Source organism: Sceloporus occidentalis, unplaced genomic scaffold (assembly GCF_023333645.1).
Source record: "Sceloporus occidentalis isolate IW3139 unplaced genomic scaffold, rSceOcc1.0.p SCAF_3, whole genome shotgun sequence".
NCBI lineage: Eukaryota > Metazoa > Chordata > Lepidosauria > Squamata > Phrynosomatidae > Sceloporus > Sceloporus occidentalis.
In genome coordinates, this window is record NW_028316983.1 from 40,870,286 (window position 1) to 40,886,604 (window position 16,319).

Genomic DNA, 16,319 nt, shown 5'->3' on the forward strand with positions numbered 1-16,319 from the left:
ATGATACATGCATCCTAAGAATCCGGAAGCTGCACCAAAGCTGCACTCCAGTGCTTAGGAATGGAGTGTGGCTTTGGCGCGACCTCCGGACTCTTAGGACCCATGCATCATTTAAACAGCATACTTCCAAAGAGACCCGAAGCAGCTTTATTTTGGCAGTCTGTAACAGGCCTCTGTGTTGAAATTCATTTTGTTAGTTTTGGCCCAGCTTTCTAATCTATTAAGATCATGGTGAATTTTGATCCTATCCTCAGGGTATTAGCTCCTCCTCCTAATTTGGTGGCACCTGCAAATTTGATAAAATATATAATTGACATATCTTGGGCACATAATAGGTAACTAGATGGACAACAACTGCCTTATTCAGTTCAGGAGTTACATACATAACTAAAATAAAAAAAAAGAACAATATTTTTACCCTTGATACATTGCAACAGAAATTAAACATTCCTAATTATTAACCTGGGATAAATGATTCTCAAAATGATGGTTGAGAACAGACCCTGGGGAGCTCAGGGATAGGCAACCTGTAACCCTTCAAAGGCCCTCTTCAAGCAATCAGTTCAGACCTTTGTCAAAGTCCATCTGCCTATCCCATGGCAGCCCACTAGGAATGTTTTCACATTACATAATTATAGTGCTATCGTTCCACTTTAACAGTCATGAATGTATCCCGTGAAATCATAAGGTATGTAGTTTGGTGAGGCACTGGAGCTCTCTGGCTGAGAATTCTAAAAGCCTGTTCCTAAACTACAAATCCCAGGATTCTATGGGATTCGCCCATGGTGTTAAAGTGGAATATAGTGCTATACTTGCATGGTGTGAAAAAGCTCTAAGCGTGGAATAATGGTTGTGGGGGAGAGGGAGAAAGGGGCCTCAGACAAAAATATGGGGCAGCTCCATGCACTTATGGCTCTTGGCCTTTGCACCACTGGCATTAGACCCTGCCCCCCCACCAGGTTACCCCCAAACATTCTTCAAAAAAGTCTCCCCACTCCTGTTCAGATTCATCTCTGATTGAAATGTAGTGTGAATATATATATTCCCAAGAGCTTTCTGAAGAGGTTGTATACTCTGTTTTAGCAAGACTTCTCTTAGAGTTATCTTCTCAAAAAGTCCAACACACACACACACACACACACAAGAATTTTCTTTACTGGATGTTTCTGTGATTCATATACCAATTCCATTTGTCTGCTGCTTGTCCAGTAACAATACACATCAGGTTGCTTTTTGCTAACCAAAGCCAAATGTTAATATGTTTCCTCTTAAAGTCTAACAAGCATTCTGCTTTATTTAACCTAACTTAATAATTTAATATGATTTTTTTAAAACAACAACAACAACACCTTTCTGTGTTAAAATAAAGAAGAACCTTTTCCTCTTATTTCATCCTGGTGATGAAGTGGCAGTTACTCAGCAGAAACCCCAGGTGGAAATCTGTTTTCCCATTTTCTTTTTCCAAACAAATATGAGGATTTTGCTTTTACAGAAGTACATTTACAACAGGAAAAATAGGTTATGTGTGTACCAAGCTGTATATTTATTGTCACCGTCCTAACCTGAAAGGACAACACAAAATTACATCATTGACACCTTCAGGAAGATGGGACAAGATTTAGGTAGAAAAACCTCTTTCAGAATTAGCTGCCCTAATTGTTCTATTTATTACATGCATTGACACAGCATTACTGCGCTTGATATAATTTTCAAACCTGACATCACCTCCAATTCCTTAAGTTAGAAAAGTTGTCTGTAGACAATCTGGGTTACAGAGTATGTCTCTCTTTCTCAAGGAAAAGCAAAAGGTCTTTGCTCTGACTGTTGCATATTATTTCTGCCAATGTGGGATGGCTGCCATTGTCAAACTGTATGTCTGTCAAAACAGGCAGGGCTGCACGTACCTTATAATGTGTTTCTGTCTCCTCTTCCTGAGTAGAACTGGAGGGAGATGGTGTAGCAGATTTGCTTCCGGGGGGTGATGGGGAACCATGGGTAACACCGCTCCTCAAACCCATCTGAGAAATCAGCTGTGACTGGCTGAGGGCACTCATATGACCGGTTAACATCCCTGGTCGATTGATCAGGGGAACTTGATGGTTGGACTCATAGGAACTGGCGTCTGAGTGGACCATCTCCTGGATCTGAGTTAGGAGAATATTACTTTTTAATTAAAATTGTATTGTATTTATCTGATAAATACTACTTTATGATGCATTCTGGGCATGGTTGTTACTAGTATTATTTACCCAGGGGGAAATAACTAGCTTGTTGCATGCTGGTAAAAGGTTACTCTTAGTTTTAAGTCATTAGTATCTTTTTCAATTGTTTTCTATTGTCAGAACTGCTTCGTGACAGAAAACACTGCAATGGATCACACATATTTTGATTTTATTTTCAGATTGCAGAATATCGAGCAACTTATTTAAGGTTGCCAAATAACACGGTATACTGTATATGTACTGATATTCCAGACAGGTAGGTCTTGTGTTAGTCTCTAACACAGGGAATTCTATTGGGACAACAGTCACCTAACCCCTGAGAAACCCAGCAAACCCTGGTATCCAAATACCATCCAACTCTGCTGTGACAGGTTGGAGATGCAATGCTGCTGTGCTCCACTGACATTAATCAGCACTGTTAGCATGAAGTGTGTCATGTAGTTTTATGACTCCCAGATATGTCAGGTTTTGGGGAAGATGCACAAGCAAATTGTGTCAATACAGCTTGGCAGACTTGCCAATTATGCTCTTAATCATTCAATTCCAAAATGGGTGTTCCAAATTTTGATGTGCCATCTTGCCTCCCCAGCACATGGATAATATACAAGATATCTCTGTTTTCATAGCAATAGTCCAGAATCAAAACCTGTATTTGTATGATCAAAACAGCAACAATGTAAGACTGATCCTGAATAGTTAGGCAAATATAACAAGATGGAGACTATAAATCTTAATCCAAAGGACCACATAATATTTTTCAGTAATAAATATGAAAATCAACAGTGTAAGAAGCAAATATGCTTCTAATTTTTAGATGGCTATTTCTTAAATTTGAAAAGAGTAATTCTGAACTTCCTAGACTGGAAAACAGAAAATGTGGAGAAACTGAGAAGTTCTAAAGTCCAGGGGTAGAAAGAGAGGATGGGGAAACTCAGCTTGATGAACAGAAAACTATATGCCAGTGTTTCTCAAACTGTGGTTCTCCGGGTATTTGATACTTCCACTTCCAGAATTCCCAAGCACTGGTTGTATTGCCTGGGACTTTTGGGAGCTGAAGTTTGAAATATCTAGAGGACTAGAGTTTGAGAAGCACTGCCTTACACAATAATTATTAGTTTGCATAGTTCATTAAATTACTAATACTGAGGGTTTTCTTAAAATGCACTCACTTATATCAGCTTGATAAACGTATTTTTGGGTCAGTGGACAACCACTTGAAACTCCTTTTAAGAATTCAAAAATTACACCTATTCCAATTTTTGAATTTGAGGCCCATGAAGAAAATATAACAACTTATGATGCAACTTGCAATACTTAATTTTTTAAACATGGACTGATTTCTTCTTTTTTAATAAATGGAAAACTCTAGCCAAATACCTCTAAGGCCACTGGTGCTTAAATTGCCTGAGGTCAAGCTGTCTGAAGTGAACAATTTTTAAAAATATTATCACTGGTAGACATGTCTTGTTTGTATTAGACAGGAGAAAAATAAGTTGAAAGTTATATACACCATTATGCTCCAGGGCTGAATCCAGCTGGCTGCTTTGGGAATGAGTTAGTTCTTTTTCCAGAGTACTCAATATTTGTTCATTCTGGTATTTCTTGCAATCTGTTTGAAACAATTTAGAAGTGTCTACCCTCATAGACTCAATATCAGATTGACTACAGCTCTATTCAGTCTTTTGCCATAATTTGTAGAAGGCTAAATGGAGAGTGGGAATGTAAGCCCTGTCCCTGAATGTGTACATGTAAGGGCATAAATGGAAGGTCTAAACATGGCTGAAGCTGAACTTTCTGAATTAAGTATGAAAGTCTGAGCAGGGCTCTGTAATCATGCTAAATTGAATACAGTTACAGAGCCCTCACAGTCAGCACCTCAGCATTATCAGGCTTCCTGATCACAGAAAGTTCACACCACCATTCACTTGAACACAATTAGAGGACTAGATAGACCTGCACCCTGAACCACAATAGATCTGGGAAGCTGTCAGATGGATGGAGATGCTCAGGGGTGGAGCTTATGTACATGCTCAAGGGCGAATGAATATGTACTTATGTGGGTTTTCACAGTAAACTCACTTATTCTAATTTAGCCCTTCCATGCATTTGATCCTAGATATTCTACTCTGGTTGCCACCTCCTCCATTACTACCTCTCCTTTCTACTAAATAATCAGACTAATCTTTTCTTCTGCATCTACTACATTCAAATCTGCCTATTGTTTCCACTGTTGTAAACCGCACCCTCACATCTCTTGAGCCGCTTTCCATTTCCATTTCCATTTTCCAGCCATTTCCCCATTTCTCTTTGTTCCCAAAGTCCTGAGCCATGAAGTTTATCTCCTGGTCAGGGCCAGCCCTAACATTTGGTAAACCCCAGGAGGCAGGAGGAAGCAGTGGTGATGTGTTAGAAGACTGAGTTGTGTGCTGTCTGCAGCCTGCCCTCCAAGTCATCTATCTTCAGGTGAAGTGGGGGGCTGTACAGAAATCAGATATATTAAATCTTACACTCTTGATTTGATTGCTCCAAATCTCCAAATTTCCAACCTGTACCTTCTTTCTAGTCTTGCTTTATATTGCAAGCCCTGACATTTTTCATGATGTGTATTCATTTATGCATTTTACGAAATTTATGTTTTCTCTCCACTGGCTTAAGTATATTTGGGGGTGCTTTTCCAATTGTGTGCAGTTTTAGCAGCCCACATTTTAAGATGTATATGCTGGGCTTTTTTTGCACATTTATGCATACTTGTGAAATGTAAGCTTTACAAATGGGCAAATTTTTGAGGCAAGATACAGGCGCGTTACAGACGGGCAGGGGAAGACGTCTTGAAGGTGTCTTCCCCTGAATACAGAGCCTCCAGACCGCCCGCTCCGGGGGCATGGCTAAGGTGGATGGGGCTTCCACACTGGGGGTAGTGAAGACGCCTCACCTGGGGCCGTTTCTTACCCGCAGCTTCCAAACCGCCGCCTCGCAGGATGCTGCAAAGAGAGAGGCAGCTTCTGCACGGGCGGTCACGAACACAGCTTTTTGTCTTTTGCCGGCTGACGGATGCACAGCTGCGCCGGTCAGCACCGGCGGCAGAAAGCGTATGTGCACATTTAAAGCGCCCAGGCCCCTTTAAACTTTTCCCCCCGCCCTACCCAAGAACAAAGGTGGCCTCCTGCCAGCTGGTGATCAGCTGGTGTTGGCATCCTTGTCCGCTTGCGCGTTGCCAGTGTCACCAGCATCATGGATGCCTCCTCTCCTTTGGTCCCCGCGCTCTTGCTGAATCTGCAATGCACAGCCACAGCTGTCGCCACTGCCACCGCAGTCCCCCTGCCATCCCCCATCACCTCCCTCGTACATATGTAAATATTTAAAGTTTTAGCATTTTTTTATTGTTAGCTGAAAATGGCGTAGGAATGTGTGTAGGGGTTCACTTTAAATTCCAAACTTTCCCTTATCACTTTCTCCAAGCAAAATATCCGCCAGCGAAACTTACAACTTCCCATGATTCTAGCAGCGCATGCGTACATGTTGCTCTAGGGTTAGGGTTACGAGCATTAAAATAGAGTGCAGCTGCGCCGCAGCTTCCACATCTGCATGGCATCTGACGCTCTAATTAGAGCCTCGGTGCAAACTGCGCATGTTCCAGGACCCCGACTCATTATGCGACGCAGCTGACCCGGAGCCTTTAAATGGGCAACTTAAATTTGTGGCGTGACAATTGTGGCGTACTGGTGCAACAGCTTACAGACGGAGATAAATAATAAATAATAAATCATTTATTTCTAGCCCGCCTTTCCAAAGATCAAGGCGGGTTACAACAGCATAAAACAGAACAATATAATACAAAAAGCAAACATTAAAAACAGAATTAAAACAGATTAAAAGCCATACAAGGCTAGCCAAAGTGCAGGTGCAAAGAGGAGGGGGGGGGCAAGAGATGTTACAAAGACTGGGGGAAAGCTTGTCCGAAGAGATAGGTTTTAAGACTCTTCCTAAATTTGTCGAGGGAGGGGGTCGAGCGGAGCTCTCTGGGAAGCGAGTTCCATAACTGCGGGGCTGAGATTGAGAACGCCCTCTGCACAGTCACAGTGTGTTTCGAAGATGGAACTCTCAAAAGTTGCTTCCCGGCTGACCTGAATGCGCGGGGCGGACTATATGGGGAGAGGCGGTCCTCCAAGTACCCTGGGCCCAAGCCATTTAGGGCTTTATAGGTTATAACCAACACCTTGTATTGCGCCCGGAAGCGAATTGGCAGCCAATGTAGATCTTGCAGAACAGGTGTTATATGGCTGGACCTGGAACATCCAGTGACCAGCCTGGCTGCCATGTTCTGCACTAGTTGAAGCTTCCAGGTTTGGTACAAGGGTTGCCCCATGTAGAGTGCATTACAGAAATCCAACCGAGAGGTTACCAGAGCGTGTACCACTGTTTCAAGGTCCCCCTGGCCCAGGTAGGGTCGCAACTGGCGTATCAGCCGAAGCTGATAACAAGTACTCCTGACCGTCGCATCCACCTGAGATGTAAGGTGGAGTGATGAGTCCAGGAGCACCCCCAGACTGCGAACAGAGTCCTTCAGGGGAAGAGTGACCCCATTCAGGACAGGTGGACAAATCTCCAAACCTGGACCCGGGGAACCTATCACAAGTACTTCTGTTTTCTCTGGATTCAAACTGAGTCTGTTTTCCCTCATCCACCCCATTACTGACTCCAAACAGGCATCTAGAGGAGAGATGCCATCCCTGGTCACTGCATCAGTTGGAGACACAGAGAAACATATTTGGGTGTCATCAGCATACTGATAACACCGCGCCCCGTGTCTTCGGATGATCTCTCCTAGCGGTTTCATGTAAATGTTAAATAGCATGGGGGACAGAATGGCTCCTTGAGGGACACCAGATGTAAGTGCCTTCTTATCGGAGCACATGTCCCCCAGCTGCACCATCTGGAATCGGCCCGAGAGGTAGGAACGGAACCACTGGAGCGCAGTGCCCCCGATTCCCAACTCCCTCAGGCGTTCCAGAAGGATACCATGGTCAATGGTATCGAAAGCCGCTGAGATGTCTAAGAGCACTAACAGGGACACGCTACCCCTGTCGATGCCCAGACAGAGATCATCGACCAAGGCGACCATGGCAGTCTCAACTCCATAGCCTGCCCGGAAGCCAGTTTGAAATGGGTTTAGAAAATCAGTATCATCCAAGACTGATTGAAGCTGAATGGCAACTGCCCTCTTGATCACCTTCCCCAAAAAAGGCAGCAGTGAAATAGGCCGATAATTATTATGAATCAGGGGGTCTAGGGAGGGCTTTTTTATCAGCGGTTTTACTGTGGCCAATTTTAAGCTGGATGGAAAGTGCCCTTCCCTAAAAGATGAATTAATTATGCGGCGTAACATAGTAGTTACAGCCGCGCCCCCCTGAGCTGCTAGCCAAGAGGGACAGGGATCGAGAGAGCAGGTTGTCTTCCTAACACTTCTAAGGATCTTGTCCACTTCCTCAGTACTTATGGACTCAAACTGATCCAGTACAATAGAGTCCACGGAAGCTCTGGAGACCTCTATTCTAGATTCTGTAGAAATACAGTACTGGCGTCGAGATCAGCCCTTATCCGAGAGGTTTTATCCACGAAGAAGTTGTTAAAATCGTCACAGCAGGCTTTGGATGGTTCCAGAATAGAGTTCAGGGAGGAGGGCAACTGAGTAAGCTCCCTCACTACCCTGAACAGGTCTGCCGGACGCGACTCTGCGGACGCGATACACGCAGAAAAGAATGAATTCTTTGCTGCGCTTATCGCCACTCTGTAGTCCTCCAAAAGAGAATCTAGGAGTGCCTTGTTGGCTAAGTCCTGGTGTCTTTGCCATTTGCGCTCTAGTTGTCGCAGAACCCGCTTCCTTGCCTGGAGATCTTCCGTGTACCAGGGCTGTTTTTTTGGAAGCAGGCCTGAGAGGACGCTTGGGAGCGATACTGTGTATAGCCCTGGAGAGATCCATGTCCCAGGTGTTAGTCAGGGCATCAACAGAATCGCCGTCGGTGCCAACCAAATACCCCTCTAGGGCTTCTTGGAACCTTTTGGATACCATCAGCCTTTGAGGGTGGACCATTCTAGTAGGTCCGCCACCCCCGGGGGGAGCTGGGTAGATGCCTTGAATTTAGCCTCAACCAGGAAATGGTCCGTCCATGACAAGGCAGAGATATTGGTTACCTCCGCCCACGGAATCTCCATGTCCGTGCAAAAGACCATATCAAGTGTATTACCAGCAGAGTGTGTAGGCCCTGAGACCAATTGAGATAGGCCCATGGCCGTCATGGTAGCCACGAACTCCCGAGCCGCACCAGTTGGACTATGGCTAACCTCGAAGGGGATGTTGAAGTCCCCCAGGACAAGAAGCCTAGGGGACTCCAACACCAGCTCCGAGACCAGCTGTGTCAGCTCGGCCAGGGAGTCTGTTAGCACACGGGGTGGCCGGTATACCAACAGAATCCCTCGACTATCTCTGGCCTTCAGGGTTAGGTAGATACATTTGATATAGGTAGTTTGCCGGACCTGGTTCCTGGTTAAGGAAAGGGTGTTCTTATGAATCAAAGCAACCCCCCCCCCACCTAACCTGGTCTGGTCTTTGACTGAGTACCCGGCAGGAAGGGCCTGTGCCCACACAGCTTCCCCTTCAGGCCCAAGCCAGGTCTCAGTAATGCAAGCCAGGTCACAGTTCTTATCTTCCAACAGATCGTAAATAATGTGGGTCTTGTTTTTTACGGACCTGGCATTGCACAGGAGCAGAGACAGGGTTTGTGGTATGGTTGGGCTGACCCTCAGATCTCTTTGGTTAGGAGAGTGGATGGAAGGAGAGATAGATATTAAGCATCGATCTCGCCTTCCCTTCCAAATTGACTCCACTCTCTTACCGCTATATCTCCCCCTGCCCCACACTACTCCAATTGGAGCCCCACTCACCTCAAAACCATCACCCGACATCTCCCCCAACTGCAAGCTTCCACACCCAGAAGCTGTCCCCCCCCAAACACCCCAGCAGCAGGGAAGAGATACTGCTCAGTTGCGCAGTATATAGAAAAGAAGCAGAAAAAAGTGGCACCTTTTTAATGCCGCTTCTTCCCGCTTGGGGCGTACAGGCGGCGCGTTCATGGTGGCATTCAGTTAAGGGCCATCCAAAGGCTATACCTTCATGACGTCATGAGCACACCCCTTTTTGCCCATCTGTAACCCGCCACAGTTATCCTTGCAATAAGTCTGGGGAGGTACAAAAGCACATTTTTCTTTGAGATTATCAAATCCATGAATTCTTCCCCTATCCTTGAAATAAGATTCATCTGTCAAACCTGTCAACTTTTTTATATGGAATTATGGGAAACATCATTTTGTCTTTTACTTCAGGCTGCCTAGTGTTTTTGGCTGGCCCTGGTCTTGTTGCTTTCAAGCTCATCTCTTGGCCTGTTAATATCTGACTTCTATTCTCTGTATTCCACCCAGACTAACCTCAAATCTCAAATGACCCCCTCACTGTCAAATCCAAGGGACAGTACTCTGCCCTCCTCCTTCTCCTTGACCTCTTTGTTTCCACTGATAACAGTTGAACACTGTCTCATGTTTCACTCCTTTTGTGTACTGGGTTTCCATGACACCATCTTCAGCTGAATGTTTTTCTGCCAGTCGACTCACTCTGTTTCTGTAGAGGTAAGGTCTTCCTTTGCATTCTCCCTTTCTGTTGAGGATCACTCAGGGATTTGTTCTTGATCCTTTGCTCTTCTCTAAATACCCACTATCCCTGGGTGACCTCATCAAATCTCATGGCTTTCAGTACTGCAGTACTAAAAGCTAAAGGATTTATGAGGTCACCCAGGGACAACATATATTTGGAGTAGAGCACGGATGGCACCCACCTCAACCTATCTACATCAGGAATTTCTCTCTCCATCCAGCTCTGCCTGATGCTTCAGTTTATGTGTCTGTCAAATTTCTCATCTTTCCTTTCAAATACCTATTTTTCATGCACCAAAAATTAAAAATGTAAAGAAACAAATCACCATATACCCTTTTCAGCATCCATGGATTTGACTCTTTGCAGTGACTTTTTCTCACTATATTCAGTGTACTACTGTATCATGCACTTCACTCTCTGACCCTTTGTGATTTGATCATGTCTTGGCTTAACTTCTTCAACCCCGTCTCAAGGTTTCTGTTGATCATCTTCACATTTTTAACATGGATAGTAAAGCCACTGATCACTTTTACTGCTCTGAGCATGTGATGTTTCTCCTTACATCTCTGCACTAGTTTCTGAACTTGCCTCTTAAAACCTTTATAACCATCTCAGTTTCCAGCTTTCTTAGTCTGAAATATTCTGACCTATGATCCAGTACCACCACCCTAAGCTATCTAAAGCTATCTTTTTCTCTTAAAGAACACCCCCATTTCAAGTTTTTACCTGTTATGTCTTGAACACCATCTCTCTAGTCTTTGTCAAAATCTATTTTCTCCTTGCAGGCTCTGGTGCAACCCCTTAGGTATCGTCTCCTAGTGAAACTAAACCTTAAGTGTATATAAATGCACTTAATGCATTTTTTCCTTGTTTGCTACAGCATTGATTTTTATAACGTGCTTAAGTGTGGACTCAACCCAGTAAAATGAAATAGGTTAACAGCATTGGTCTGAATGCATCATTAGAAAGCCAATCACTTGGTCATGTTTATAAATCAGTACTTTAAATATTATGCTTGTTAACAGGATAGCCATTTGATCATCTTCAAACAACTAGACTCCATTTCTTATTTTAGGGTGGTCCTAAATCACACCATATTCAGAGTTCTTATATTTCATCCAACATATATTAACACCCCACCTTTTATACCTGCACCCTGTCGGCTACATACAGAGGCTGCAGCCACATCACTTTAACTGCCATGGCTAAATGCTATGAAATTCTATGCTATGAAATGCTATGACAGATCTAGCCTTCTCTGTCAAACAGCTCTGGTGCCACAACAAACGACATATCCCAGGATTCCATAGCAGTGAGCCATGGCCATTAAAGTGATGTCAAACTCCATTAATTTTACATGGAGAGGCATTTTGCTGGGCTAGCTTTTATTTGATGCCCCCCTACAGAGTTGTTCTTCTCTCTCTCTCCATGCTTCTTCTTAAAAAGAAAAAAGGCATCAGGTACACATATAGGATAATTACATAAACGACTTTTAGCCAAGGGTGGTAAAGTTGAAACCTCCAGGTTCACAGGAACTTTACTCCTATAGATCAAATGTAAAGGAAAAATAAGAGAGGAATATAATCGCCATCTCTGGGGCAAACAAGAGAGGAATATAATCGCCATCTTGTTCTCTCTTTTCCTTAGAAATGTGTCTTAGGAATCCTTAGGATTGGCTTCTATTTGGCCAGCCAGTTGTAGAAACAGCAGGCTGGACTACTTGGACTTTTTGTCTGAATCAGATGAAAATTCTCAGAATGAGTTACAAATGTGTGCGCACACACACACACGTTTTCACAACTGAAAGTTTGGTATAGCACTACTTTGTTTTTACTGTATACTAAGTACCATTTTAGAGATATTTTAATCATGTAATGTTGTAATAATAATAATAATAATAATTATTATTATTATTATTTATATCCTGCTCTTCAGCAAAAAGGCTATCAGAACGGCTTACAAATTGTTAATTAGACATTTCCCTGCCCTCGGGCTTACAATATAAAGAGACAAGATACAAAAGGAGAAGGAAATGGCAGTGAGGAAGGGGAAAAGTCCAGCAGATCTTCTCTCCCTCTGAGGCCTGGACCAGGGCAGATGGACTGGAGGGAGGGCCCTTCTTTTTACTCTGATTAGGCCTGATGGAGCTGGCCTGTCCTTCTCTCCCTCTGGATGATGGTGGATGGAGGGAGGGCTTTCTTCTTTCAGGCAAGGCCTGATGGAGCTGGCATGTTTTTCTCTCCCTGTGGATGATGGTGGATGGAGGGGAAGGCTCTTCTTTCAGGCAAGCCCTGATGGAGCTGGGTTGTCTTTCTCTCCCTGTGGATTATGGTGGATGGATGGAGGGCTTTCTAGATTGTATGCCACTTGGCAGCTTTTTATTCTCTCCCTCCCCGCTCCCATTTAATTTATTTAGTTACATTTTCCGGCGTATAAGACGACTGGGCGTATAAGACGACCCCCAACTCTTCCAGTTAAAATATAGAGTTTGGGATATACTCGCCATATAAGACTACCCCTCTTCCAATGCACACCAAATAAAAATTAAAAAAACCAGCAGATTTGATTTCAATATGGTAATTTTAATTCAAATGCTTATGACATGCAGGTACTTAGCAGGAAAACTTGTTGTATACAAAGCCTGCTTGGATTATTCAGCTCTCCCTACCTACCCAGCCCTCCCTGTCTCTAATATTTTCTTCTACCGTACTTGTACAGCGCCACCCTTGCTTCTTTCATATGGTCACCACATATGGAGGGTACGCGGCCACGGCCATTTTTGAGCTCCCCCCACCATATGTGGCGACCACAGATTCTCCAGTCTGGCTCGGATGTTTCAGCACCTGCCCTATAAGATCACACCTGGCGTATAAGACGACCCCCAACTTTTGAGAAAATTTTCCTGGGTTAAAAAGTAGTCTTATATGCCAGAAGATACAGTAGTTATCTGACCCTTACTATGTAAAGTGCTATACAAACTTTACAGCACCGTATAAATAAAAGTTTATAATAAAATAATAACTTGAATTATGGAGTGTGGTGTAGTGGTTGGATTGGGACTTATTCCAGTCACTTTCTCACAGCCTGACAAATCTCACAAGGGTTGTGAGGATAAAAGAGTGTAGAGCAGCGGTTCTTAACCTGTGGGTTGAACAATCTTTTCACAGAGGTCGCCTAAGACCATTGGAAAACACATATTTCCAATGTTCTTAGGAACTGAGACACTACAATTTTATGGTTGAGGGTCACCACAACATTAGGAACTGTATTAAAGGGTCATGGCATTAGGAAGGTTGAGAACCACTGGTGTAGAGAGTCATCTACACCACCTCGAACTTGTTGGAAAAAAGGTGAGATACTAATGTGAGATATGAACAATGAGTGGTGAGATATTTTCAAGGAGCAAGTAGGAGTAGGATAAGGTCATGTATAGATACACTAAACCCTCCATAATCACAGATTCAACCAACCACAAATTGAAAATATTCACATATACAAAAATTCTAAAGAATAAACTTTGATTCTGTCATTTTATATAAGGGACAGAATTTAATATGCCACTGATATGATGGGATGAATATCCATGGATTTTGGTATCCAATGGGGGGGGGGGGGGCTTGGCATCAAAATGCAGCAGAAACTAAGGGCCAATGTATTGGAAATGGGGGGTTCCAATTTTGCCTGTAATGTTAGTGTAAGTAACAGTTCAGCTGCCTTTGCTTTTTCCATTAGTTCATCAGGCTATCTGAAATGAATTTAACATATGGAAACGAGCAGTGGAATTAAGAAAAAAATTGTTGTTTATTGTGCACCTTCAAGTCATTTCCAACTTATGGCAAACTCACGCTGAACTTATGATAGGGTTTTCTTGGCACATTGGGGGGGGGGGCATTGCTCTTGTTTTCCTCTGGAGCTGAGAGTGTGACTTGCTCAAGGTCACCAGTGAGCCAAGGGGGGATTTGAACTTTGGTCTCTAAACTACAAACACAATGCCCAAGCAACTATCCCAGGAAAATACAATTATGCATTACATAGAGAAAGAGGAGTAATGAAATCAGACTTTGGGATACCTAAAGAACAAAGTATGGATCCATAAAAATGATGAAGGAGAAGGGGAGAAGAAAGTCAATTGACCTAATTTAGATTTCTTTTTTGCTTGCCAAAGAAAGAGCAAGAGGGAGAGAGAGAGATTTTAAAAATTTCCTGGGGTAGTACTTTGTCCCTCCCACTCTACCTATAAAGGTAATATCAACGAATTCCTTTGGTATGCTCATAAAAAGGACAATGCACTGGGACAGCACAGTTTCTTCACTCCTTTCAGGGATGGAATTACGCCAGATACTTAGGTACAATCAGATTGAGACACAGCAGAAACCAGCAGGAGAGAAATCAAACACTGTCTTAAACATTTTCCAGACTTTTATTTTTTTGCTTTTTTATATTAATCTGATTAATGTTAACATGAGTTTAAAGACCCAGGGCTTTATTTATTAACAATTTTCATTTCCGATAAGCCCACTGAGGTGCAATCTCTCATTAGCAGGGGACTCCTGCCAAATCCATTAGCAGCTCATAAAGTAAGAAACCTAGGAAAAAGCTGGGAGGGCTCAGTAGGCTTCAACAGAAATAAATCCAAATGCAGAAGCAGATTTACTGCTACAGGTCGGGAATCAAGAGCTTTTCTACAACAGTAGACAGCATGTAGGGCTCAGATATTCAAAAGGCACTGAAGGAGGGAGCTTAAGGCGAGTGAGGAACTGGCATGATTTTTACAAGAGCAGCTCTTGTCTGTTCTGTTAAATAAATATGAGGATTCAATTTTCTTTTTAAAATATTTCATTCCTTACATTCACTTGCCATTTCCAGATACCTGCCCTTCAAGGAGCTGAGGGAGGCAAAGAGGGTGACGTTCATCTCACATTCTGCTTGGGGGCTTCCCACTGCATGTGGCTAGCCACTTGAGAAGAGAATGCTGGAGCTGATAAGCTTTTGGTCTGATCCAGCAAAGCTCTTATCTTCTCATGTGCTGAGTCAGGGTTGGACTTATCATTAGAGAGACAGAGAGGCAACTGTCTCTGATAGCAGATCTGGGGATATCATGAAAAAGGCAGCTAACTGTTTGCTAAGACTATGTTGCTGCTGTTATTTTACTGTCAGAGAAACTGAGCGCTGCTTGTGTATTTTATTTCCTGCCTCAGCTTTCAAAATACAGTATCTAGGTTGGCTCCTCCTCCTTCACCCAGGCTTTATGGGGATGGGTGCCATTCTCTGCAACAAGAAAAATCTTGTACTGGACATGAGCTGAGTGCAACATTACACATTGAAATGGCAACTGGGTTTGCTTCGAAGAGCTGGTCCACACATGAACTGGTGACTTAAATCTATGTCTGGGCTGCTGCAGGTAGGATTTCCATTCCAATTCAGCTGAAACACCAATGATTTTAATCCAGTCACTGGTTTTAGGACAGGGATGGAAATTGTATGACCCTCCAGATGTTGTCGGGACTACAACTTCCAGGATTGCTCACCACTGACTACTGCTTAAGGCAGATGGGAGCTAAAGCCCAACAATACCTGGAGGGTTTCATGATTTCCATCCCTGATTTTGGCCAATGTGGCCAAGCAGTGTTCAGATGTAGAGAAGCAAACTGATGCATGTATATGCATGAGTCATTTTACACAGATCATGATGCACCGGGTTAGGCTCTTGTATAACCAAGTAGCCCATGCAGTTTCAGTAATTTTATTCATACCAATGGATCTACAAGTTGCGTATCCCTTTTCTGAAATCCAAAACTCTGAAATCCAAAATTGTCCACATGGGTGGCTGAGATACCCTGTTCCCCTGAAAATAAGACATACCCATAAAATAAGCTGTAGCAGGATTTCTAAGCATTTCTATATAATATAAGCCATAACCCGAAAATAAGACATAGTGATAGGCATGGAACGGAAGTGGGTGGGAAGGGAGTGGAAAGATTGGGGCCAATGGTTCTAAAGGAAATGGGGTTGCAAGAAATTCAGGATGGAATTCCAATTTGGAGAGTTATGATGAGGTTCTAGAAGAAGACGACTTAATAATATTTGAATAAATGTAGATTGTTGCACCATACTTAATAAAAAATAAGACATCTCCTGAAAATAAGCCATAGTGTGTCTTCTTGAGTAAAAATAAATATAAGACATTGTCTTATTTTTGGGGAAACACGGTACTGACACCTTTGCCTTCTGATGGTTCAGTGTACAGAAACTATTTCATGCACAAAATGATTAAAAATATTATGAATAAAATTACCCTCAGGCTATGTGTATAAGGTGTATAAAAACATAAATTAATTTCATGTTTAAACTTGGGTCCCATCTCCAAGATACCTCATTATGTATATGCAAAT

The 16,319-nt window shown here is 43.0% G+C and overlaps 1 protein-coding gene across 6 annotated transcripts in view; it reads right to left on the reverse strand.

Moving 5' to 3' along the window:
- The window catches only part of TOX2 (TOX high mobility group box family member 2), a 323,402-nt gene that overhangs the window by 62,701 nt on the left and 244,382 nt on the right, over nt 1–16,319 (reverse strand). For 4 of the 6 annotated variants that reach the window (XM_089514104.1, XM_089514102.1, XM_089514106.1 and 1 more), the window contains one exon: nt 1,905–2,144. The exons of the other annotated variants lie outside the window; for them this stretch is intronic. In XM_089514104.1, the coding sequence (XP_089370230.1) occupies nt 1,905–2,144 (240 nt within the window). The remainder of the gene's footprint in view (nt 1–1,904; nt 2,145–16,319) is intronic. 6 annotated transcript variants of the gene reach the window in all.